This window comes from Sparassis crispa (assembly GCF_003851025.1).
Source record: "Sparassis crispa DNA, contig_000003F, whole genome shotgun sequence".
In the NCBI taxonomy this organism is placed as follows: Eukaryota; Fungi; Basidiomycota; class Agaricomycetes; order Polyporales; family Sparassidaceae; genus Sparassis; species Sparassis crispa.
The window spans coordinates 673444-698015 of NW_020939750.1; the positions used below are offsets into that span (position 1 = coordinate 673444).

The 24572-nt window shown below is 54.7% G+C and overlaps 10 protein-coding genes across 10 annotated transcripts; 5 read left to right on the top strand and 5 right to left on the bottom strand.

The window, feature by feature from the left end:
- Window positions 1-110: 110 nt before the first annotated feature.
- On the top strand, window positions 111-1726 carry SCP_0402550 (hypothetical protein; the record flags this gene model as incomplete). The annotated part of the gene is made up of 5 exons (XM_027756993.1): window positions 111-130; window positions 183-277; window positions 336-363; window positions 560-698; window positions 890-1726. The coding sequence occupies 5 exons, from the start codon at window positions 111-113 to the stop codon at window positions 1724-1726; spliced, it is 1119 nt and encodes a 372-aa protein (XP_027612794.1).
- Window positions 1727-1916: 190 nt separating this feature from the next.
- Window positions 1917-2786, bottom strand: SCP_0402560 (Dephospho-CoA kinase CAB5; the record flags this gene model as incomplete). Its single annotated transcript, XM_027756994.1, has 3 exons — window positions 1917-2229; window positions 2320-2713; window positions 2780-2786. The coding sequence occupies 3 exons, from the start codon at window positions 2784-2786 to the stop codon at window positions 1917-1919; spliced, it is 714 nt and encodes a 237-aa protein (XP_027612795.1).
- A 258-nt stretch (window positions 2787-3044) lies between these two features.
- Window positions 3045-6099, bottom strand: SCP_0402570 (Mitochondrial outer membrane protein; the record flags this gene model as incomplete). Its single annotated transcript, XM_027756995.1, has 17 exons — window positions 3045-3592; window positions 3651-3662; window positions 3718-3801; window positions 3862-3987; window positions 4041-4072; window positions 4131-4222; window positions 4278-4382; window positions 4436-4481; window positions 4536-4634; window positions 4684-4785; window positions 4838-4879; window positions 4929-4935; window positions 4994-5256; window positions 5307-5327; window positions 5394-5423; window positions 5694-5866; window positions 5920-6099. 17 exons carry the CDS (start codon window positions 6097-6099, stop codon window positions 3045-3047), a joined length of 1962 nt encoding a protein of 653 aa, XP_027612796.1.
- Window positions 6100-6951: 852 nt separating this feature from the next.
- SCP_0402580 (hypothetical protein) lies at window positions 6952-8615 on the top strand (the record flags this gene model as incomplete). The annotated part of the gene is made up of 2 exons (XM_027756996.1): window positions 6952-8357; window positions 8417-8615. The coding sequence occupies 2 exons, from the start codon at window positions 6952-6954 to the stop codon at window positions 8613-8615; spliced, it is 1605 nt and encodes a 534-aa protein (XP_027612797.1).
- A 404-nt stretch (window positions 8616-9019) lies between these two features.
- SCP_0402590 (hypothetical protein) lies at window positions 9020-9358 on the top strand (the record flags this gene model as incomplete). The annotated part of the gene is made up of 2 exons (XM_027756997.1): window positions 9020-9118; window positions 9197-9358. The coding sequence occupies 2 exons, from the start codon at window positions 9020-9022 to the stop codon at window positions 9356-9358; spliced, it is 261 nt and encodes an 86-aa protein (XP_027612798.1).
- A 2342-nt stretch (window positions 9359-11700) lies between these two features.
- On the bottom strand, window positions 11701-15084 carry SCP_0402600 (Autophagy-related protein; the record flags this gene model as incomplete). Its single annotated transcript, XM_027756998.1, has 10 exons — window positions 11701-12324; window positions 12378-12458; window positions 12514-12732; window positions 12784-13048; window positions 13109-13287; window positions 13339-13438; window positions 13495-13880; window positions 13940-14075; window positions 14124-14243; window positions 14309-15084. The coding sequence occupies 10 exons, from the start codon at window positions 15082-15084 to the stop codon at window positions 11701-11703; spliced, it is 2886 nt and encodes a 961-aa protein (XP_027612799.1).
- A 351-nt stretch (window positions 15085-15435) lies between these two features.
- SCP_0402610 (hypothetical protein) lies at window positions 15436-18921 on the top strand (the record flags this gene model as incomplete). Its single annotated transcript, XM_027756999.1, has 10 exons — window positions 15436-15452; window positions 15507-15544; window positions 15613-15668; window positions 15729-15902; window positions 15959-16025; window positions 16081-16129; window positions 16183-16725; window positions 16781-16804; window positions 16857-17589; window positions 17641-18921. The coding sequence occupies 10 exons, from the start codon at window positions 15436-15438 to the stop codon at window positions 18919-18921; spliced, it is 2982 nt and encodes a 993-aa protein (XP_027612800.1).
- Window positions 18922-19065: 144 nt separating this feature from the next.
- Window positions 19066-21220, bottom strand: SCP_0402620 (hypothetical protein; the record flags this gene model as incomplete). Its single annotated transcript, XM_027757000.1, has 4 exons — window positions 19066-20189; window positions 20244-20936; window positions 20990-21054; window positions 21111-21220. 4 exons carry the CDS (start codon window positions 21218-21220, stop codon window positions 19066-19068), a joined length of 1992 nt encoding a protein of 663 aa, XP_027612801.1.
- Window positions 21221-21643: 423 nt separating this feature from the next.
- SCP_0402630 (Pyruvate dehydrogenase E1 component subunit alpha, mitochondrial) lies at window positions 21644-23246 on the top strand (the record flags this gene model as incomplete). The annotated part of the gene is made up of 8 exons (XM_027757001.1): window positions 21644-21688; window positions 21744-22013; window positions 22077-22415; window positions 22477-22605; window positions 22665-22783; window positions 22844-22973; window positions 23031-23177; window positions 23232-23246. 8 exons carry the CDS (start codon window positions 21644-21646, stop codon window positions 23244-23246), a joined length of 1194 nt encoding a protein of 397 aa, XP_027612802.1.
- Window positions 23247-23437: 191 nt separating this feature from the next.
- On the bottom strand, window positions 23438-24281 carry SCP_0402640 (hypothetical protein; the record flags this gene model as incomplete). Its single annotated transcript, XM_027757002.1, has 5 exons — window positions 23438-23499; window positions 23562-23621; window positions 23671-23725; window positions 23784-24002; window positions 24057-24281. The coding sequence occupies 5 exons, from the start codon at window positions 24279-24281 to the stop codon at window positions 23438-23440; spliced, it is 621 nt and encodes a 206-aa protein (XP_027612803.1).
- Between the last annotated feature and the right edge of the window lie 291 nt (window positions 24282-24572).

Here is a 24572-nt window from a genome sequence, read left to right on the forward strand (position 1 = left end):
GTCGGCCGGGGCCGGCCGGTTTCCCGCGACGTGGAAGACTGGGCGCCTGCTGCCAACTCAAATTTGAACGACCCAAAACATCCAAGTCTCTTTAATTTCTTTCATCGACTATGGCCCTTAGTTTCATCGGGTGCGCCTAGTATGTGCGTACGGCTACTCGAGAGCTAACCTGGGCTGCACAGAAAGCCCATTTCTCTCATTTCGCACTCAGATGTACGTTACAGAGGCATTCTCGCGGGAATCGACCCTGCAGCCTCGACCATCCAACTCTCCAATGGTAAGTTTGTTTGTGACATCATCATTCGCAAATACTCATTCACGCGTCTGTGATGTAGTGTACTCGATGGGAACAGAGTCGAGGCGGTGAGTCTCGCTTTCGCCACGCAAACTGTTGTGACGAAGCCATTACGGATGTAAAGCGAGCTTTAGAGCTCCACCGTCCGAGAGCGCATGAACCCATGTGGATTTTCCGTTGCCTTCCTTCTGACTCCGTGACTCTGTTTAAATTGCGCTGCTGAGCAAATCGTCAGAAGCTGACGTGTCGCTTGTTACCCTCCAGACCGCCAGACCAGTTCATACCTCCAGTGCAGGAACCATATGCATATATCATCTTCCGCGCATCAGAAGTGAAGGACCTCGCAGTGGATGACCCAGCGCCACAACGACGAAGCGTTCACGATGACCCAGCAGTGCTAGGCGTGAGTACTTTTATCAATTCGTTCTTTACCCTTCATGATGAAAACATTGACGGATGTAACGAGCACATGCTCGCATATCCGAGAGCGCTTAAACTCGTGTGGATACCCCGTTGCCTTCCTTCTGACCCATTTCCCTCATCCACCAAAGTGAAGCATTCTCCGGTGCTAGCTAACGTGCGATTTGACACCAGGCATCCGCGCCAATGGCAGCTGCACCACCATATGGCCAAAATTTCCAAGTACCGCCGGCGGGTGTACCACCACAATCTGCACAACCCCCTCAGCAAAATCGACAACCATCCTTTTCTCGCCAGCAGTCCTCCCAATCGTCTACCTCTGGCCAGCAACAAGGTGGGCCGGCTCAGGCAGCTCAAGCTGGCGCATCCGGCTCACCGTCGTCTACAACGCCCTCGGGAGGTCATCGCCAAGGGCGCAACAATTCTGTGCACACCGCCACGGCGTCTCTCGAGACCGTCGAGCGTGCGCTCGGCGACCTGCGTGTGGCGAATGCCACCGCAAACGGTGCGCCTGTCCCGCGCAGTGGACGACGTGGGCGCGGCCAAGGGCAACAGGAGCACAACATTCGGGTGCCCGTGGCGGACTTTGACTTCCAGAGTTCAAATGCGCGCTTCGATAAGGCTGCGCTAGGGCCGTCACCCCGGGGGACGCCGAAAGCGGACGAGGTGAACGGTACTTCTGCAGACGACAAGGAGAAAGAGAAGGAGGCCGAGCCCGTGGCGTACAACCCGAAAAAGTCGTTCTTCGACTTGCTCTCGTCTGGGAGCAACGGGCCTTCGGCGGACGCGCGCGGAGGGCGCGGAGGCGGCGGACGACGCGGCGGAGGCAGGAACAGGCGAGAGGAGGAAAGGGAGAGGAACGTCGCGACGTTTGGCGAGCCAGGCGGTGTGGGTCTTATGGGACCTGGTGCGTATGTTGCGGGATGGGGTGGCTATGGCAGAAGAGGTGGCGGTCGCGGACGGAGAGGCGGCGCAGGCGGTGGTGATCGCGCTGCCGCGGGTGCTCGCTAAGGATATCTTGATCCGCACTTTTTGATCCAGTCTTCTGACTGCAGCATCGATTCATAGCTTTTATACGAAGATTATCACCGTCGTGATTTGAGGTTCATTTCACTTTTGGGTCTGAGGTCGAAATGATGTCACTTATCGCGTACGACACTATTTGCACAATGGGCGATGTATATTAACTGTTACGACCGCCCTATTTTTTCCTCGCTGTCGTTTTCCGTCGGCGCGATAACGCTCTCCATGCCAGAGTCGTCAGAGCGGAAAACAGGCCCCATGGTGGGAAGAGCCAGCTGAGCCTCCATGACCACCCCGCCGCCTTACGTAGTTTAGCCACAAGCGTATCGATCTGCTTTTCCAGCTCATGGCGTTCTCCCGAGTTGTCTATAACGTAGTCGGCGAAAGCGACCTTCTCCGTGATAGGGAGCTGCGCGTTGAGGCGCGCCGACGCGTCTTCACGCGACGAGCCGTCGCGCTCCATGAGACGGCGTAGCTGGATATCTGCAGAACTATAAGGACAGTGTGTGCGAGTAGAACAACGTTAGACCGGTGCTAGCTTAAGGACTCTCAGCGGTACGCGAGTGTAAACAGAGACTCACCAATATACGACGATGACGGCGCTGACCCATTTCCACATGCCGCCCTCGATTAGCAGTGGGACGTCGAGGATACATATGCGCTCGCCGCCCCACCAGTACCGGAGCACGTCCCAGAACATCGCGCGGCGCACGGCAGGGTGCACGATTGCGTTGAGTTTACGGCGCTTCGCCTCGTCTGTGAACACGATCGCACCGAGGCGCGCGCGGTTGAGCGAGCCGTCGGGGAGGAGGACATCCTCCCCGAATTGCTTGACGATCTGCGCAAGCGCGGGCGTGCCGGGGAGCACTACCTGCCGCGCGAGCACGTCGGCGTCGATTATGGGGACTTGGTGTGCGCGGAACAGGTTCGCGACCGTCGACTTGCCCGTGGCAATACCGCCGGTTAGGCCTACGACTGTGCATCCGTAGTTAGAGGCACTTCGGCCTGTTTGTTCATTCATTCCTTCGCAGGAGAACATACCTAGCATCTTGATGGTATGAAAGGTGTCCTTTGGTGCAGGTTCGTTCTCAAGATGGTATACGCATGATGAATACAAGAGGCAAGAGGCAAATGGGCTGCTAGGTGAACACAAGCTGATGCACGCGGTTTTCGTGCAGTAGGCACGGTATGAACATTATATTAGATATAAAGTCCAAGGGAATATGAGATGCGTCGACTATAAGTCCAGACCATAGGAAACTCTACGAGTAGTCCCGCCGATGAGTATGCGTCTAAGGAAAGCGCTCTATGCGGCAAACAACATCTCCCTCTTCAGCCCGATCTCATCCTTCAGCATCGCAATTCTACTGTCCAGCCGTGACGACAGGTCCACCTGCTGTGTCGCCAGGGCGAGCGCCGCCTCCAGGTGCTCGCTCGCGACCTTGAGCGCGCGCGCCCACTCCTTCCGGCTCTCCTCTTCCGTCATCATCTCCGTAACGGTGTCGCGCTCCGTGCGCGCTTCCGTCTCCTTCAGCTCGAGCACCGCGAGCTCGAACAGCGTAACACCGCCGACCCATGTGCTGACCTTGATCGAAGACTGCCGTGAGTATGCGTCAGAGAGGAACGCGCGTGCAGGCTCGTAAGCGCCGGCGGTGCGGTGAGTAATACCCAGGAGTAGCGAGCGGATCGCAAATTCGTCCGGCGTGTCAATATCTACACACGCTGCGGTTGCTGGTGGTGATGTGGGGGCAGTGACGTATGGGCTCGTGATGGTGGGGTGGGGTACGAGCACGGCGAGCTCCGCGATGTGTGCTTCTGCGGTCTCCTTCAGAATGCGCGCGTGCGTGTTCCAAACTACGTCAGAAGATGTCAGTGAAGTTGAAATACCGGTAAAAACAATGCAAAATAATACAGATTCCAAGTTCTGCAGAACAAAGGTCAGCGAGTGCACGACTCCAATATCAATATCAATTCCTCACCTTCGGCGGGGCTGACCCTGATGCACCGCGCAAAGTGTTCTTCGGATCCTGTCCACCGCTTCTGCTTCTCGCGGTAGAACGCCACTGTCCATGAACGTGTTAGCCACGTCCATCATTGCTGACTTCAGGAATAGAGGCACTGACGCTTCTTCTTGATGAACACCTCTGTAGGCAAGTCTTTTCCAGTGATCTTCTTCTTCTCGAGCAGCACTGGAATTTCGTCCAAAAGCTCCTGGGCCTTATCGTAGTCTTTCAGCGAAACATAGCATCCTGTCCGTGCTAGAAGTCAGCGCGAACTTATCCTAGTGAAACGCGAACCTCACCTGCAGCGATGAAATAGTATGTTCCGTGGCTCCTGCGCGTACGTCAGTCCAAGTTGTATCAGGTCAAGCAATAAACGGTGGTAGACGCACCAGCTGTTAACCTTCGTCATGCGGATAAACATCTCCGCAGCTTCCTTATACCGCCGCTGCGATAGCAATGTCCACGCCAATTCGAAGATGAGCTGCATAGTTTATATTCAATGAGATGTTCGAAGATAAGATATCATGCCACCTTACCAGTCCATCGGCTTGCGAGAAGGTATGCGGCCGATTCGGCTGCAGACCCTCTTGTAGGATAGCAATCGCGCCTTCGGGGTCGTACGTCATCCGCAGAATTTTTGCCTGTAGAGCAATGACGTCAATGAGAACTGCTTTCAGATTTGGAACAGACGCACCCTGTTCAGGATCCAGAGGGAGCCGTTGGGATAGCGAGAGGCGATGCTATATCGGATGAAATAATGAGTACGAGGGCTAAACTGGTAACGAGAAGCGTACTTTTCAACAATTGCGCGGTATTGCTTGATGATGTGCGCTTCGTCCGCTTGATAGCCCGCAAGGAGTAAGACGACACCATGGTACGTCATAAGAGCGAGCCTATTATGTCGTCAACGTGGATTACGTCGAAAATCATGGTCAATCTTACCCTGCAAAGACAGAATGAGCATCTGTTCTTCTCGCGGATACCGCGAGGGCTTGCAGCGCCAGCTTCCGATCATGGTTGAATCCGAGGAAGCCGACAACTCCTCTGCCGACAGTATAAGGCGATTACGTCGGAAAAACGAAGAACATGAACTGACCTGATCTTAGCTGGTAGAAGGGAGAAAACGAGGTTGAAGAGCCTGCGCAGAAATATGAGATTCCAATAGTGGTAGTCATCACATAACCCACCCAAAACCTACACGAACTCCGGTAAGTGGAAAACATTGACACTCTCGATAAGTCAAGCAACACACCAAACGCCGTCCCAGACAGAATGAGCTCGTCTACCGATCCCTCCTCGGCAATCACGACACTCGCCGTCGACGGAACCGACAAGCTGGACTTTCCCCACCGGCCAAAGAAGGTAGACTTTGCCGGGCTCTTCGGAGTATTGGGGGTCGAACCCGTGAACGTTGACACTGACGTGGATGAGGCGGAGGAGTATACGCTCGGCGATGGCGAACTTCCTGGTGTGGTATACTCGTACAGGCCGGCAGGGTACACCGCCTTATACAGTCTAACGGCTTTGCCGTGAGACGCATTAAGGTGAAAGGAAATATGGCTCACCTTGAATACTTGGAATGCGCACTGTGGAGAAGTTAGTAATCTTTATAGGGAGAAAACGAGACTAGGACTTTCCTGTTCATGGCGTACAAACATTGAAGGTAACCCATGTATGACTCACTATTCGCACGCACGGTAAGTAACGCGATGGCAAAAGTGCGACCCAGGTATGGCCTTGCGAACTCTAGACAGATAAAATTGGTCGCGGAACAGAGACATGCGAACAGTATGTCGGCAAAACGTCCAGCAGCGAGCGAACGTAACCGGTCGCAGCTACTATGAACATACTCTGCGAATGTCTGGTGCGTCACCGGAGGATGATCGATGATCGACAGCGGACGACGGAAGTGCCAAGACCACAGAAAGTATAACCCAGGTGGCAGGACTCACCTTAGCGCATGGTTTAAACCAAGAAGGATGATGGCGTCAGAATGCAGCAGTTCCCACTCGATACCCGGAGGAAATTGTGTGTTTGACCCGGACCCCTTGGACGACTTGAACTGCTTCTTTGAACCCGCCTCTGAGAGTGCGAGGCAGCGAGCTGCCTCAACCAGCAAACCTGTCTGATGTACAGTCATTCCACTGGGATGCGCATACTTGCAAGACTGCCACTCACCTCCATTCCCAAAGCAGCCTCTAGAAATGCGCATACACCGAGACCGAGTGCATGGAAAGGTGAGCTCCCCGTAGCAAAGATCTCCCTAGCCTTTTCGAGATCGTTTGAGAAGAGATGATCGAAACCAATTGATGCATCTCGGAGGTGCTTGAGCGTTTCATCGCTATTAGTGGACAGCATGAATTCTAAAGAGGAAGGACTGTGAAGAGTGCTTCAGTGAGAGTGCTGAGATATCTGGCTCGAACGGCCGGCGGTGCCGAGGTGAGAATTATTGATGACGGTGCAGTACTCAGTAACGACTACAACGTCACCTGCCATGTATGGCAGACTCGGACCGCCGGCAACACACAACTCATAAATTTTGCACTATAGCTATGTACGTACGTACAGTATACAATCTTCACATTATCTATCCTCAGCAAACGATGAGCAGTTGCGAATCATAAATATTGGAGAGGTGCGCAAGCGGTCAGTGAGCACGGTCAAACTGCTTCATAGTACTGCGCTCCGCATAGCAATGGGTTAACCGAAACAAGTAGGTGCAGTAGCTGCACGTACAAATTCGCCGCCTGGTCCTGTGGCAGACTGCAGTAGAGACGCAAAGTGATCACACGCGCGCAAAGTCAGGGCGTTTTGATCAATATTTACTAGCTAGTGTCCACTAGTGGACAAGTGATGGATAGGGTATGTATTCCAAGTAATTTTGTTTCGCAACTCGCTGATGCTGACTCCGAGGAGTCGGGGAATGCAGTGAGTCGGGACTGAGCTACGCTCTGTCTTGTTCCATGTAGATCCGTCAGGCATCCGTTGGACGCCTTCCCCCGCCGCGGCGTACTCGCGATAGACAAGATGCTGGAGATGGTGGTCGGGAAGAAAGACGAGCTTGCAGCAGATGTTCGCTCGACCGTATTGAGATCAGGAGATATAATTGCAGGACTTTCGGCTGAGCATTTTAATAAAAGATGAGTGAGCGGAGATTGCCGAGGGGCGACTGCGAGCGTCGAGGGCGCGGCCACCAGCGCTGCGGACGCAATGACGCCGCCTGCATGCTCGTCTGTTCTCCAGGCGAGGATCAACGCCTTCGAGGCTCTCAGCAACCCAGTCTCTGCGCCAACAAATGTCGAGCGCGCCGCCTCTCCTCCCAACATCCTCGAGCGCCCCATCTCTCCCGCCGTCACCTCTTTCTCTCCCATCATCCCGTCCTCGGCGTCCTCGACGCCGTCCAAGCCTCGGCAGCACAACTTCGTGTCCTGCTCGCCTTCTCCATCTCCCCCGAACCTTAGCCGCAGGACTTCACTCATTGACCTCAAAGAATGGGTCGTTGACGATGGTCCTTCCACTCATACGAACGGTGCGACTGCGTCGTCCTCGCTCATCCTTACCTCTAATTCAAAAATGCCCTCCCCACCACTAATAAACCTCGATCCATCGTCGCCACCCAAATCGAGAACCCTTTCGGTGCCACCTCTGCCGCCCCGCAAGTCGTCGTACTCGTCCCTCAAGTCCGTATCTCCTACTTCCTCCACTTCCTCTCTCGGCCGCAGCCCCGCAACTCTAACAATCCCATTACCACTTGCCGTTCGACCCCCGTCAACACGCATGCCCCCAGGTACGCACACGTACCCGCCCGCATCCACGCTCGGCATCGCCATTCCTTTGCGCGGACATGCCCCCGCATCCTCCATCTCCTCTTTCCACTCCGTTTCCCTGTCTTCCGACGGCGAGCCTGCCCATCGCGAGTCAGACGCGCAGAGCATCGACATAGACGATTTTGAGACCGTTTCGGCGACTTCTGCCAGTCCGAGTGTCGCCCGAGGACACGATTGGGAGCAGCCCGTGCAGCGAGTTCCACCCAAGCTCCCACAGCGCCCACCATCGGCATCGACGACCACCCTCAAGCCTCCGCCGAAGCATCCTCCACCGTCCCGCTCATCGACTTCACCGAGCTTCACCTCCAAACCTCCGCCGCCCGCACCCCCGCCCCCACTGCGCTCTCGCGCACCCTCTGCACCATCTGTCCGCTCCTCGCCCTCGACCTCGACTTCGACCTCGTTCTCCGACCGCTCCTCCATTCGCAGCACCAGCACCGTCGCCTCTTCGCAATCGCACACACAGGCGCCAGCACGGGGGCAAAAGCTTGCACGACAAACTCCCGTCCCGCCCGCAGCCCGTCGCCGGTACGAGGCGCTCTTCACCGCGAACGTCCGTGCACGGCGTCCGCGCATCCGTTCGCCTCCCCCGGGCACGGCGCGGAAGCGCCAGGCAGCGGGGTGGCGCGGGCTGTCTGTGGACCTCATCACGAGCCCGGAGCTTGGCGAGGTACCGCTTTCGGAGACGGAGGAAGAGCCTGCGGAGGTGGACGAACGGCTGGAGGGCGCGACCGTCCGGCGAATATGGAGCCTCTCGAGATTGGAACGGGGTACGCTCCGTGCGATATGGTGCGTTTCGGTCGTAGGTCGATGCCGTGCTGTGAGAATCTGATGCGTGTGTGCTGTAGGAACGAGTGTGACCCTGGGGGGACAGGCGCGCTAGATCGTGCGGCGTTCGTCAGAGGGATGTGGCGGATTGACGAGGAGCTTCGGCGTGCGCAGCTTCTTGGCCTCGGGCGACAGGTCTCAAGTGCGTCTGTACGTGCACGGATACCACGGAGGGCGGACCGGGCGCCGGCGACGGCCTCGAAGCTCATTCTGCATTGACCCTTGTGGTCTGTGGCTCTGGATGGTGGGTGCTACGATCTACTTTTTTGTGATGGCCGTAGAGAGGGTCAGTGCGCGGTCGACGATCTGTCTGGTTGAGGTAGGGTTATGTGACAGAGTCGGACTATTTTATGGACCTCTGAGTGCTGTTGATGTGAGATGCTAGTGCTGTGATTGCGGAGATTGTATGTGCAGGTATACCTGATCATTTTGACATCAGTTTGTTTCTGGTTTAAAGCTTCATGCTGCGTGTTTGTGATCACAAGATCGACATGGCAGCGCGCCCCATGGTTGGAATTTCGGAAGATTTGAGCTTCTTGCGTATTCCCGGCCAAAGTACCGAAAGAGAAGTACCCTCAGCACTGCTTGTGTCGAGTTGTAGTTGACCTGACACGCGATAGTCCATGCCAGATGGCATGGTTGAAATGCTGATGACAGGCTTCAGCTCATCCCTCGGGACTATTCAGGCCGCGACTCCTGCCCAAATTTCATGGCATGCGAATGCGAGTCCAACGCACCTTGTCATTCTGTTTTGACGCTTTTCTTAACAGTGCCCACACCGCCGCTATATGCATGGACAGAATGACAGGAAACGTGAGCCTGATTTCTGGCCTACTTTGCCTGGGATGGAAGATGAGTCGAGCTCCCCTGGGCCATTCGTGGAGGCGAGTCGCGAATGGGAACTTCTAAGCCTTAGCCCTCTCCCTACATCTCGCAATTCCCAGACGAAACGCGAGACGTAAGTACTGGATCCGTGGACGTTGAGCACATCTATTGCATTACGGCGTCACTTCGTAGAGGTAAAATTGACATACTCAGAGAGCACCAACAGTTAGTGGGTCGTTCTCATACGGAGCCCGAAAGCATGCGAGCGCTCAGCGGTGTGACAAGGGGTGAGGGACTGGATTTCACCACTTCCCCCAGTGTCCCCCAGTGCGCTTTTGGTACCGTATGGCCATTATACAATCTACTTTGTGTGCAGCTGTACATGCGAGCTGAGTAAGTACAGTACCTGCAAGTTATAGATCCAGTCGCACGAACAACTACACTTGCCAAATCTAGTTTAGCAAAAACCGTAGATCTAGATTGAGATCTAGTCGTTGCCGGCCTGCCAATTTGTTTGCCAAGCACCTCTCTGCACCTCTCTGTCCAACTTCTGCCTGCTGCCATTAGTTCCCCTTCCATACAGCTAGTGGTGCCCCGAACGTCAAGCACAACTTCAATATCACATCCGTTCTCTCCTGGCGACCGCATTTCTTCCGCACTATCATACGTCCTTCGCCTTGGCAGGCACACTTCCTACGAGAACGAAGAACGCGTCACGCGATGCGTCAGTTCAAGTAAACTTGGAGGACGTGATGTGTCTGTTCGGACAACATTTATGACCATTATCCACGACTCAGCTCTGACTACTCGACTTATTTACTCCAATGATTCCGGATGTCGCTCTTTACCCAGACTTGCGCATACCTGCCGGGAACTGAAGAAGCCTGCGTTATCGTTACTTTGGCGAGACCTTAACGTTTAACTCGTTTGAACCTCTCGCTGTCCTCTTTCCAAGCACGCTCGAACGGACCTTTCGGGGACTTGGTTCGGTACAGTCTCTTAAAAGGGTTCAAACTTTACTTCCCATGTAACAACCCTTTATTAAGATGAAGTCCAAGGAGTGGATAGATATTATTTCATATGGTGAACTCGTTCGTACAGTCTCACACGTCGATGCGGTCATCGCGCTTGCTATATTTTCTCTGCTGAAGAAGCACCGCAACGGGTCCGAGTACATCTTACCCAACCTAACGTCACTTATTTGGCAGTCTATGGGACTCCTGGTATCAATCACTATTCTTTATTCCTGGCTCCGAAACGTCGAAGTCTCATTATAAGGATTCGGTCTTCGCGCACGGATTCTGGCACAGCTCTCGGTGACATGTTGGTGAGAGCGACGATGCACAAGTCTCTTTCTACTAGGTCATTAGAGATGGCCGGCGTCTTCAAGCCATCTTCCTTCATACATAGTGTGTCTCCGTCGGATGTCATTTGGGAACGCTTATCCATACTGCCTCGTAGCGGGTCTGGAACCTGATCCGCACTTCATTCCGTGGATAACCGTCCTCACCAAATTGCAGACGTTGATATTGACATTGAAGTGGTCTCCCGAACCTTCGCGATCGGAATCCGTGCTTCTCACTGGCACTATCCCTAACCCACGCATGACCCAGAAACATCAAAACTGGATACGCTGGGACTTACAGATGACGGAATGTTCAAATTCAGTCGGCTGCGTTGACCTGCGGCTCATCGTGGACAAACGCTTGGGATGTCTAATGTCCCTTCGCCATCTGACGAGCATGCTTACTCGACTCGAACTTGTGATCTCCAGTTATCCTTCTGACTTAGATTGGCGGGATGTGTGCACCGCTATCCGCAAAAATCCCCGAGTCCTTCCTTGTACACCCTCAGGCCTCAAGATGCACTCTCTGGACAAAGGTCGGATGCGAGACGTCATGCATCTAGACCTGACGCCGCTCGTGCCAAACCTACGGTGCCTCAACTTGGACCTTCCTCACTTCGTATTCCATGATCCAGATATAGTTGACCTTGTGACCACTGTCCCTACTATAGATGAGCTTAGGCTATCGCCCTTCAAGCGGTTTCCTCGTCGAAGCACATAGTTATATCGCTTTATGTGGCTTTTAATTTATGCACAAGGATCACCCCAGTAGCGCAGCAATGTACGAGAGAAAGGATCTGTTTTCTCCCGTTCCGAACTCATAAACTGCAGAATATGCACCTCCTCAAATTCCTACATCTCTCGAGTGCGGTTCTACCCTCCTTTATTTACTTCTAGCTCTAATCATTATTTGCTCCTTTCACCGATTCCCGGTCAGATCTCCCGGTGCAGGAAATCCGATGCTAGCTATCGTATGGTAGATGCTTCCGCACACCTATGATGTTTTGCAGTTCAAAACATGGTCGTAGCTCGTCGTCTGCCAGCGCAGCAGTAACGATGTCGCTACCATTCAGGAATATCCTGGCGTTCGACTTTAAAGAAACAACTTCAGGCATCAACTAAGACGAACATTTCCTAAATCGCACGCGGAGGCACTCGGCCGCGGCCCTTCACATTTACCCCCGTCCCATATATCTGCGCCAGAAGCCCAAGCACACCCCCGTCCTCTAGCTCGTCCTCCTCCTGTGATTGCGACTGCCCCACAGACGGCTGTCCTCTGTGTGTATCGCCCACTACATATGACTCCCCCAACGCACTACTCACCTCTTCCACCTCCTCTGGTATCGGCTCCGCTCCCACATTAGTCGCAGCGCCGGATATGACGCTCCCTTGCGAATCTCCCAGCACCGCAGTCTGTGCCATTTCCGCTCCAAGCATGCTAGACTGGAAGATCGACGATGCCGCTGGCCCGACAGGACGCGTGCTCTGCATGAGTACACTGCCTCGCCGCCGCGCCATCTGGCTCTGCCTGAGCGCGCGCTCGTATTCACGAGCCTTGTCCGCTGGTCCCACCTCTGGTTGTACCGTGGCGTCAAGGGTAACGGCAGGGACTACGTTCGCAGCGTTGTTTGCTTCTGAGCCTCGTCGGAGGAATCGCCGGCGACCAAGGCCAATGGGATGTGCGGCGCTGAAATCTGCCATGCGACTGAGATAGAGCGATCCCGTTGGGTCTGCTGGCATCCACTCTGGATGCGCGGCCTGTGTAATATTTTTAGCACAACTTTAGTTACGATCTGGGGCATAGTCCGAACCTTGAAATTCAGGAAGCTCTTCTCCATCTTGCCCTCCTTCGACATAAGCCGCTCGTCGTTCACCTTCGTCGGGGCACCGAACTGAATGAGCTGCAATTAGTACCATACAGAATATACGAGCGACCTTGTCACCGACCTTGATGTTGCCGTGCCGCTGGAAGTCGAACACGGCAAAGCTGCACACGTACCCAAGGCCATCGACATGGACGGTGAACTCGCGGAAAAAGTCGACGATAGCGGGTGCACAAGGGGGGAGGGAGTACCATAGCACGAGCGGTGTGAGAATCACGGAGAGCAGCTCCTGGGCAAAGATCATGATCTTCATTGCGAATAGCTGGCCGAATTCCTCATGCACCTACGACGCGATCGTAAGCATCTTCATAGCTCTGGAGACGTGCTGACGTACCTTCTTCGAATGCAGCTGGTCCTTCCATTCGTCTGGCATGTAATGCGTATACTGCACTACCTCTATCATGAGCAGCTCCGGATCAAACACCATGTTATCCTCGGGAATCATGCCTCGTGCGACGGCGAGGAGTGACGCAAAGACGGTCAGGTAGAATAGCACTGTGTGATGAGGTGTGATTTCGAAGGAAAGGAACCGATCAGGGTCAATGACAGAGGACAGCAGGAGAACAGCAGCGAAAGAGCCAGCTATGAAAGCCACAAAGCTAAACAGTCCAAGTCGTCCATGAGCGTATGCACGTAAGATCAAGTGGCATAATGCTCACCGGACTATGATCGTCACTTTCTCGTTCGGGAACTGACCGATGTACATACTCGCCGCTGGGTACGATTCGTTCAGTCTGCGCTTGAACAGGTGTGGCAACTCGTTGAACTCGCGGAACTTCCATTGAGCGAAGGGCGTATAACGTCGGCCTCCAATATTAGAGGGATTCTTGTGATATTCCTAGAAACCGACATAAGTACTGCTCTGCATGCAAAAGTGTTTTTTTTTCACCTCAAAATATCGGAAGAACGAGTACATAAGGAGGTAGAGAACGATAAATGGCGCAAAGATGGCGTTCAAGATGCCCATAAAGATCAAGCGTCTTCGCAGACTGAAATACATCACAATATCAGTTGGAAAGATCAGTGGCAATTGAGCAATACGCACCCCTCAATCAGTGCCGACCTGTTCTTCGACTTCAGGAATACCTTCCTGACGCGTCCACTGGTATCGAATAAATATTCCATCAGACAGAATCGTAGGTTCCACTCCAGCGCCGTAGTTAGTGTGCGGCCCTTCCCATCTTCTGGTGCGCCAACGAAGCGTTTCAACATTGGCGGAAGCGGCACGCGAAGGTCTAATAGTTCCTTATTAAACAATGCAATAAGGTAATTCTCCTGACGCATGATACGATTTGCAATGTCGTGAGCATCGAGCTTCGCTGTGATTGATTGTGCTGCGGATGTTGAAGAAATGGCCGTCAGTGGATTGTCTTCCCGAATTGCGCCGATGCGCCGCACTATCTCTGGCCAAGAAATCGTCTGGATGTCTGCCTGAGGAAATAGAATGACGTGAGGCTGAAAGATGAATTGGAGCTAGTCGCAGGACCTACGTCTGGTATATGCAGAAGGTGGGTGTAGAAACTGTACATGTCTACGAGTCGCATTATACCAAGGACATATGTGGCTGTCTGCCAGACGAAGAAGGCGGTGAACAGGATGAAGAAAATGAGCGTGAAGCCTGAGAACCTGCGTTCGCGTCAGAAAACTATTATTCAGAGTATGTACGTTGCGCACCTGGACACACAGCGGTCAACAATGACTTCCGATAATCGATTAACTTTGTCATGGCGGACCCGCGAGTAGTCCACACAACCTAGAAGAAACGTCGAGAATCCAATAACAAACCCAACTGTGCTATGCATCACGTTAGTCCAGAATTCAGTCACATGAAGAGGGTACACAAAGGGATGATTACCAACAGAAGGTTGAGTCCGCGGGATAATGCGATACTGTAGATCCCCTTCCCCTCATAATAGTAGTATGCCTCCTGCAGGAACGCGTCAAGGTTATAGACGTTGACCCAATTCCACAATGCGCGTTCGTGCGCGTCTAGCCCGCGCATACGTCTCTGTGGCGGTTCACGTAGAGGTTCCGAAGGTGTCTCCTCCTCCGCGTTCATCTCAGAGGGTCTGGGAGGTGCAGACAGTTGAGTAGCACGTATAGCGGTAGTGGGCAAGATCGGTGGTGTGTTCTTCCGCGATGTAGAATACAATGGCTGCCTCCGCATTTCCTTCGCCTTGCCTTTAGCACTCACGAGAGGAGACTGTGATCTGCGCACCCCAGGCGATGCAGCTTCAATCATCAAGTTCTGTGGCTCCTCGTCCGACGATTCCTCGTCATGTTTCGGGTCATCCTGCCGGATGTTCGGCCTGAGCACCTTCATCTCAGACGTGTCTCCACTCCACCCTACTCGTCTGCGCCCATGCGGATTGCTAGTGCTGTGGAATATCGTGCTGCGATTCGCATGGCCTGCCTCGAGGTCTCCATCCTCGTTCGTGTTCTCATTCTCCTCCTCCTCTTCCTCTAGAACAGATTGATTCGTTTGCATATAACCCTGATAAGCGCGCCCCATAGGGTTGAGCATGTGAAGGAAAGGCCGTGAGCTGCTCCCGCCAGAATATATGGACTGAGAACCATGCATTGATCGTGAGGACATGGGGCGGCTACTTGAAGGTGCTGGGGGTGACTTCGACATGGCTTCAGGAGTGCACGCAAGCGGCCAGCTGCGCCTGGGTGCGTGTAGTAGATGAGTGGGAGCACTAGTCAAGCCAGCTGCAGGTCAGGAGCACTTGCAAGGATGCCACGAGGGTCTGCGTGAAGGGTGCGTTTTCGGACGTAACCATGACTTTTACATTTTACATTTTGCACAGGCAGCCTAGTAACAAGAAGTTAAGTAGCGTACAGTTGGGGTTAAGTTAAATTGTCATCAAGGCAGGGTTGTAGGTTATCTGATAAATCATAATCGCCATCAAACGCCAAGAGCCGCCCAGCTGCAGCTCGCTCGTCCGTGACAGATTGCTTCTTGCCTCGTACCGTATACCCACTAATGTCTCAGGCAAAGCTGTAAGGTTCTTGGTGCCCCGCTGTCTTGCCAATTGACCCATATGTAATTCCCAGAACTCTACGGCCTCCGCCAAACATCGATTTCGTGCAGGGTACGCTCCATTTCAGGCCTTTCCGGACGCTGCACCGTGTGCAGCAAGGGTTCACATATCCGCAACAGGTTATCCTGGAATCCCTCCTGGTCCACCTGACCGCCCTCAAGCTGCAGTGAAAGGTGTACGTGTTTAGCAGCTCGCCGGGTTTGCAGTCATCTCACCAGACTTTGCTTCCAAATAGGCGATCGAAGTGCGAGTCGGTCCTCAGGGCGTCAAGGCAAAATGGGTCCGCATCGAGCTCAGGAAGGTGGAGACACTACCTGGAGGTGGGGTTGCGAACACGTTCTTTGACCCCGTGGGCCAGAGTCCCATCAATGTATGGCAGTCAGGCGAAGAATATGGGATATTGCATACCGTATGTCTCGTTTCTTCGCATACCTTAGCTGGCGCTCAGGCTAGTGTTTTATACAGCAAGACTTTCCGTTCTACATCCGCATTCCGGAGTCTATCCCGCCTAGTATAGCTCTGGAGAAGGGCGGTAAGTTCTGCTAGCCGGTTCGGGTTGCGGGTATTGATGTGGAAGTTTTGGACAGCGGGTATCAAGTACGAGTTGATTGCTGCGGTGTGTATCAAGGGGAAGAGGTTAGCACCTCCTAGCACCTAATCAATGCAACTAACGTCTCAGCTGCATCCAGAGGATTGCTTCGTCGTGACAAGCCTGTCGTCGCTGCCACTTCTTCCCAAATTATCATTGACAAGCACGAATTGCACTCTACTTGGCCTGTTTACTCGCAACCAGAGTCGCGGAGCCACACGCAGGATGGGGTAACGCTTACTGTTGACCGTTCGCACACATGCTATGGGCCAGGCGACCGTATCATCGTAATGGCGACAGTGAAGTCTGACGGCCTTCATACTGTCATTCTTCGCGGTTTCGAGTTCACCTTGCGCGAGACTACCGTGTTTCGCGCAAGTCCACATACCCATGGTAAGAAGGGTGCACCGCAGGTGAAAGTTGCGAGCATCGGAGAGCAGAAGGTGCCCGTGAATGTGACCCTGTATGGTGGTACGCAACATAAGGCGGAGCTAACCGCCGTCATACCCCCTCACCATACCTCTGCCACTTTGAACGCAGCAAGACACATTGATATCACATACAACCTGATCGTCAAGGCTCTGATGGGCACCGGTCAACCCGTTGTACTTGATCTCCCGGTGATCGTGTCAAATTGGCCAAGGTTTGTTGCCGTGTTTGCCGTCGTGTTCTCTCTTCCTCACTGAGTCCTCGTATAGAACTGTATCGCAGGAAGCAATGAGGTACTATATAGTCTTGTACGTATGGGTGCCAAGATACTCACCATTTACGCAGGCGGATTGGCACTGCCCCCAACGTCTCTTTACCAGGGCACACCGGCACGCTTCACATACAGCCGGAATTGCCCCTCTCACCACCAGCCTTGCAGGTGTCTCAGTCTATCATCTCGATCACACCCCAGGCCAACATTGTAATCTCGGCCCAACCTCACCCATATAGTAGCTCGGAGAAAGCAGTCAGACCGGCAACTACAGGCTCCACTAGCAGACCAGCTCTCGGTCAGTTCAATACCGCGCCAACGTCTCTTACGAACGGCTACGCAGGAAAGACTGATGAATTTGGGATGACAAAGAGCTCAAGCATCGAGAACAGCTCGCGCGATAATGCCAGCTCCCAGGGGAGTAGTTATGACGCGCAGACAATTGGTGGTACTGGCTTTGGCCGCTCCGCTGCTAACTCCGTGAGCTCTCGAACACCTGGCCCGCATGGGAATGACGCTCCAGCCGCTCGTCCTCGCAACAATAGTGCCAGGGCGGTAGGTGCCGGGAGTAGATTGACGGTAGCGAATTTGAATGATCAGGAGATCGAAGAACATACGAAAGCGGAACGTATGCACGGAAGACAGGCTTCTCTATCATCAACTCCAGCTCCGAGGACACCTCCGGCGGAAGGACTGCGCGCTCAATGGCTTTCTGCCGAAGACGAGAAACGACGACTCTATGAGACTGCTATCGCCAACGTCGAGCGAGTGCAAGGCAATGTGATCCATGCGCGCAGTATGACCGATGTATGTCCATTCTTTGAACTTGATTATGCCTGATTGACATTTCAGTATGAGAAGCATGCACCGTCCGATGCAAGTTCTACTCCGCCGTTAAGCAGCACGACGGCGAAGTCGGGTCCATGGCCAACCGCCGAGGACGAGAAGACTCGGCTGTTCAATCAGGCTCAGGCGGCTGTCTTGCGTACCCGAGGCTTGGTCAGCTCTCCTAGTGCTTCTTCTGTATCATCTGGTCATGGACGAAACGGTTCACTCAACGGTTCTCAATCCTGGATGGCTCCTACTTCCGGGTCGCATGGTCAGATGAGATCAGCAACATATAGCCCTCCAGGAACCGCCAACTCGTCCTCTGTATCACGTCAATCAGCAGTTGTGAAAACTGCTGCGCTTCATTACGCTTCTGCTGAAGATGAGAAAGCAGCTCTCCGTCGATATCACGAAGCAAAGGCTGCAGTGGATCGCACGCAAGGTGCAGCTTATGGTATCGTGTCACCAACTCCCCCATCTGCACCTATATCATACGACGCTCTTTACCTTTCAAATACACCAAAGCCTAGCTCGTCGCTATCTGCCCCGGTGGTAAACGGTTCGACACCGCCATTCGTTCCATCCTCAACTCAATCCTCGCATCCATCCGATGAGGGCCGGCGCGCGTACGAGGCACAAAATGCCGCGAGGACGCCAAATGTTACCCGCATCAGTTCGATTGGCACCGCAGGCTTCACGCTGACCACGCCCGACCAGCCCTCGACAACCGGTGCCGCCGCTGAGAAGGAGAAGCTCCGCAGGAAGTTTGAGGCCCAGGATACTGCCGCGCTGACTTCGGGACCGCCAGCGCCGCCTCCTCGCTACGGCGCACCGCCTCCCACGCCTCCTCCTTCACAGGGATCACGTCCAACACCCACCCCGCCACGATCGCCGCCCGTATCACCGCATGCCAGCGGCTCTCGGCCAATGACTGCTGCAGAGGAGAAGGCAAGACTGAGGGCGATGTACGAAGCTAGTGATCAGGGCGCCCGACCAAACGACATGTCTTCCTACCCATCCCCGCCTCCCACTGGCGTCCACAGGCATGACGAATCCGCTTTTGGGGCGTCGGCCGCACCACCGCCTCTCCTGCCACGCCCTCCGAAAGAATATATTCAGGAGACACAGGAGGAAGACATCCGTACCTACGCTGAGATCGAAGCAATCGACAAGGATCCTGCGCGTGCAGGCCCCCAGAAAGCAGAGGTGCTGCTGTCATCATTCAACGCAGGTCTAGTCGATTCTTATGGAAACCCCGTTCCCGCCCCGGGCCCGCCCCCGCCACTGCCCCCCAAGGTCCTGCTCGAGTGACGGGTTGTGAGATATATAGGTGTTACTCATATATCGGGCTCATGCATTCGCAGATCTCAGCATCAGGGTTATCCCTAGGAGTACACTCACTACATGTAAATATCGCTACAGTTACATCTCTAATTATCTGGAGGAAGTATTTATCTATCGCTTGCGCTTCACCTTGGGCACTGTCATCGAAATGTCCGCCTTCTGCTGTGGAATCGACAGATCCGCCATGTCCAGCTTGCGCTTGTACCCGCCGTTCGTGGGCTTTGAGTCAGGTGAATGCGGGGGAAGAGGCGACGCTGTGTCCGAAACCTCGTCGAGGAACGCGGTGAGCTGCTCCGTCGATGCGTCGCCAACCTTCGTCCCGTCGATTTCTGTCGAGGGATCGTACCGGCCCGTCACGTCGGGGTATTCTCCGCCGCCAGCATTGATCCCGCTCAGCAGCGCGTCGAGGAAGAGGTCAGACGACGGGTCGTCGTGCGGCTCGAGGCCCGACAGCGTCGGCCTGTCCATTGGGATTCCGGTCGATGTCGACGCGACGTTATTGTGTGGTGGCTCGTCATTGTGCAGCAGCTCGTCCTGGTCGTGTGCCTGGGGAACGATACTGTGTGGATCAATGCCGAGATTCTGGATGAGAGAGTTTAAGCTCGTCTGCAGTACGTCCATGTCCGCCTCGATCTCCGCAGCATCCCTGTACGTCCTTTGCAACCGTTGGGCATCGTCGAGTAATGGCCCCAGCGACGGCGCGTCGTTCTGCAGCTGTGGGCCGAGCAGCGGGAGCGACGGGTGGGGCGCAGGCGGAATATCTGGCCGGTAGCGAGAGTAGTCATTCTGGTTAGGATCGTACTGCATCACCTGAGACGACAGTCCGTAGTATCCTGTCGATGGACTAGACGGTCCCCGCATTGGGTGGTTCTGCTGCGACGCGAGCATTTGCATCAGCCGCTGCATCTGGTCGGGAGAGTTCAGCATCTGCTGGATCGCAGCCTGCCATAGCCCATCGGATTGACTCGGCGGAGGTGTGAAAGAAGTCAACGCTGACGGCGAGAGGGTACTTTCTTGAGGCTGAGGGCACCCGTCCGGTGTAGGCACCTCGGTGGAGGTGAGGTTGGACGAGTTCGAGCCCGAGTTCGGGCCGGACGCGGTCGGACTCCTCGACAGCATGTCCGGGCGAATCGAGGTGTGGGAGATATAGGTAGCAGGTGAATCGAGAGATACGGGGGAAAACGCGGCCGAAGACGCAATGGACTGGGATTGCTCGTCGATGGCTGCTATTTGGTCTACCACAACTTGCGAATAAGGTGTGAGTAGCGCAAGGAGGAGAGGAGGCTCACCGATGGGGAAAAGGTGTCGGGCGTCATGGTCCGATTGTGGTGTCTGCACGCTCCCTCGATCATCCTCACCGACATCTGCAGCCTTCCCCTTCGGCCTGCCGTCACTGATCATAAGTCTCTGACGCGCAACCGGGACAACAGCACTTGGAGAACGTGAGCCGTCCTTGGGATCTGCGGAGTTGCCGAAGACGCCCGCGAGAAACTTGAGGATGCGGTTGATGGTATCTTGGTGCTTGTCGTGCCGTTGGCGGGTTATCTCTGCCTCCTTCCACAGCAGGTCGTTCGACTGCTTGAGCGCATTCAAATCGGCCGAGATGGCTTGCTGGTGCCGCTTGATAGCCTGTATGCCATGGACGACAGAGTTAATGTCCAGGACTTGCCCGGCGGAGAGCGTCCCGACCTGAGGGGCGACGTTGACGGTCTCATTATAATCCAGCTGGGCTTCATCGACATTGCCGTGGGTAGACTTTGTCTTGCGGGTGATGAAGGTGAGTAAATCTGGCTGGCCACGGCGGAAGTTGGGATGCTCGAAGTGCCAAGCTTCGGTGTCCGTGTCGCTCCTCAAGACGCCTTGCTGGAGGTGAGGAATTTTGTGAAATCCGTACATGTTTAGTTGCCGCACGAACGATGTAAACTTCTGGTGCTTGAACCAGTGGCCGAGCACCTCCCTTGCAAACCGCTCATGGTTGAGGACTGCCGCGAGCGTCAGAGTCGGACCGGTGGGGAGAAAAAAAGGATAAACTGACCGTAGAACGAATCACCATCATCGGACCAGCGTATCAGCTCATCAGTCTTGGGGTCATTGACGATTCTGGGGACGGAGTGACGTGAGGTAGTCTTACCGCGACGGGAGTGCACGAAACTCACTCGTAGAGTTTTTGGAGAAAGGGAGCGACAATGAGGCGGGTAGCTTTGTTGAGATTTGTGGAGTCGATATTGAGGGTGCGCGCGAGCGCGACTTGTTTGTCGAGTGACATGGGACGAGAGTGAGGACGAATCTTGGCCATGCAGCTGCGATATCATGCCCGAGCGTCTTTCCGTTACGCTTGCCATTACGACACCCCGCCACAATGACAACAACAATCAACAGTCGATTCCTCCACTTTCGTTGTCGCTGCACCGGCAAAACCAAAACACAACGCCTCAGTTCTCGTATCATCTCCTTGTATTTCCTGGAATTATCGTAGAAATTTAGCTGCAGGAAAAGCCTCTTTAGCCACAAGCGCAACAGCCGTCAACAATGACATCGCGTCTTAGTGTGACCGCGTGTCATCAAAAAAGGAAATGAGTGACCGATTCTCGCCGAAGCGGGATGCCGGCACGCGTCTCCGTGGATTTTGGGAGTCCCAACTCGAGCTCGACCGACACGTCGCAGTCTCCCTTCTGCTCCTCCACCAGCCATGGCCTCCCTCGCTCGGTTGCGGTCTGCTCTTCCCCGAAAACTCGTATGATCTTTGTTGCCGTTGTGCTCATCGTAATCTGACCCTCACCGCCCCGCAGCCGCCCTTCGTACGCGCCCTCCAGACAGCAGCAGACAGCACGCAACTGCAGGAGGCTGCTTCGCATGACGAGCCTTTCAATGTCAAGCTTCACGACGACTCTTTTCGCGGCCACAACACCGACATCCCCAGCCTGGAGCTGGAGGTCCACAAGGACCAGCTCATCAACATGTACAGGCAGATGACGACCATACGCCGTATGGAGCAGGCAGCCGACGCGCTCTACAAGCAAAAGTTTATCCGTGGTTTCTGCCATCTTGCCATCGGCCAGGTGTGTATACTCGTTAGCTATCCCGCTTGCCTGACGTGTTCTTACTGTGGGAATATGCGTTAGGAAGCAGTCTCGGTCGGACTCACGCAAGCGCTCACCAATGAGGACCATATCATTACCTCGTACCGCTCGCATCCGTTCGCAATCCTTCGCGGAGGCACGGTCGTCGGTCTGATCGGCGAGCTGCTCGGCCGCGAAGGCGGCATATCCAAGGGTAAGGGCGGCTCCATGCACGTTTTCACGCAGTACTTCAAGGGTGGCCATGGTATCGTCGGCGCTCAGGTCTCGCTTGGTACGGGCCTTGCTTTCTCTGCCAAATACCAAGAGCAGCCCATTGCGACCTTCACGATGTACGGCGATGGCGCAAGTAACCAAGGCCAGGTCGCCGAATCGTTCAACATGGTAATATTACTTTTTTTTTCATCATGTCCTCCAGACTGAATAATTGTGCGCGCGACGATAGGCGAAATTGTGGAACCTGCCGTGCGTATATCTTTGCGAGAACAACAAGTACGGAATGGGTACCTCCGCCGAACGCAGCTCCGCGAACACGGAGTATTTCACTCGTGGTGATAAGATCCCTGGTATCCAGGTATGTCTTTCTCAATGATTCTCATATGCATCGAGACATCATCATATTTTCCGGCGTAGGCCAACGGAATGGATATCATTGCTGTGTACCAGGCAGTGAAGCACGCGAAGAACTGGGTCCTCAACGGCAATGGCCCTCTCATTCTCGAACTTGTGACCTACCGCTACGGTGGTCACTCGTACGTCTCCCACTTTGCGATACCACATAATATGAAACTGACGCTCCGTGACTAACGCAGAATGTCTGACCCCGGCACCAGCTACCGTACGCGTGAAGAGGTCCAACGCATGCGCAGCACCCAGGACCCCATCCGCGGTCTACAGCACTACATCCAGGAGTGGGGCCTCGCATCGGAAGAGGATCTCAAGGTGCGTCCGCTGCTTCCCCTCGAATCAACTCATACACACTCTTGTTTGTATATGCAGGCGATTGACAAGGAGTCGAAGAATGAGGTCGATAAAGCTGTCGAGGAGGCGAAGAAGCTTGCAATCCCGCCCGCGGAGAACCTCTGGACTGATGTCTATGCCACCGGCTACGAGCCGCCGTACTTACGGGGTCGCGAGCGCGAGGAGGTGAGCATGCTCTGCTACTTTGCATAAAGTTGTTTGACGCTGATAGCGGCGCAGATTCACCGCTTCTGATTGGGATGGGACGATAGATTATTGTAGTACCGGATAACTGTGCTTAGTCTGATCTCATGCTTCTGGTGCAACTCTGGAAGCTGTTGTTAAGCAGATGTAGTACTAATGCGGGAGTAGTGTGGATTGCGAATGCACTTGTGGGGGTCCAGAGTGTGAGTGCGATGTTGAGGCCGAGACAAGACTAGCACAAGTTATGACTCTGCTAAGGGCAGATTCACGACTGTGCCGTCATCCGCTATGACTTTGAAGCGCACTGCGGGAGAGATGAGCGAGCATATCGTATCGCCGACAAGATGGAAGAAGGGCACTACGCACGGACGGTGAAGGGCTCCCCCTTAGCTTTCCGTATGCTCGTGAAGTAGAGCGTTCCTGCGCCTGCAACCAGCGTGAGCGCGATCACCTATCAAGGGAGCAGAAGGCCAACCTTTATGGCCTTTCAGCCGGAAGCTCACGTCGACGTTCCCCTGCATGAGATATATCTGGCACGGCGGCGCATCCTCAACCACAGCGGCAAGTAAACAGACACGCCGGACGCACCGCACCGCTGATCCACGGGTCGCCGTTGAGCCACCAGATGGGCTCGGGGCGTATCGCGTCGCCGAGGACGTCGCGCAGCTCCGGGCTCGCGCGCACGGTGTCCATGAGCTGGCGGACCACGGAGCTCGAGAGCCTCTCCTGGTTCGCCGCGTACGCGAAGAAGGTCGCCCACGCGCCGACGCCGACGGCGCCGAACGCGAGCAGCAGCGGCCATTTTCGCTGGCGCCGAGGAGCTCAGCGCGCGGGTGGGATGGAGGGGGTCGCGGGGCTCACCTGGAGAGGGGGAAGGTCCCGCGGGTGCGGGCGCGCGTAGTATTCGCGCGGCCGGGAGGGCGAGGAGAAGGTCTCGACCTGCGGGGGATCCTTGTGTTCCGGTCGAGGAGGCTCGCTGCTCGTCGTGAGGGCCCGATGCCACTTCAACGATGGCGACGGCGACTGTGCGCATATATGCGGGCGGGCGAGGGCGCCAGGACATCGTCTGACGAGAGTGTGCGACATGGCGGTCACTGTCAGGAGCAGACTTCAAGTTGGCCGTGAACGTTCCGGCCAACGTCGATCGCTGCCAACATTCCGTCTTCCGGACTGGGCAATGACGTCCGCATTGAGCTCGCTGCCTTTTGCACGCTGCTCGACGCGCCTGTGGGCGTGCTCGTCGTCGGTGACAGTGAGCTGAACGGGTACTTCACATGACATCGTTTCCTCGCGTTTTCTTACACCTCCATACTGTTTCCACCACGATACATCTCTGTCTGGTTCTACTCTCGATTCCACTCTAATTCTCGACGATGA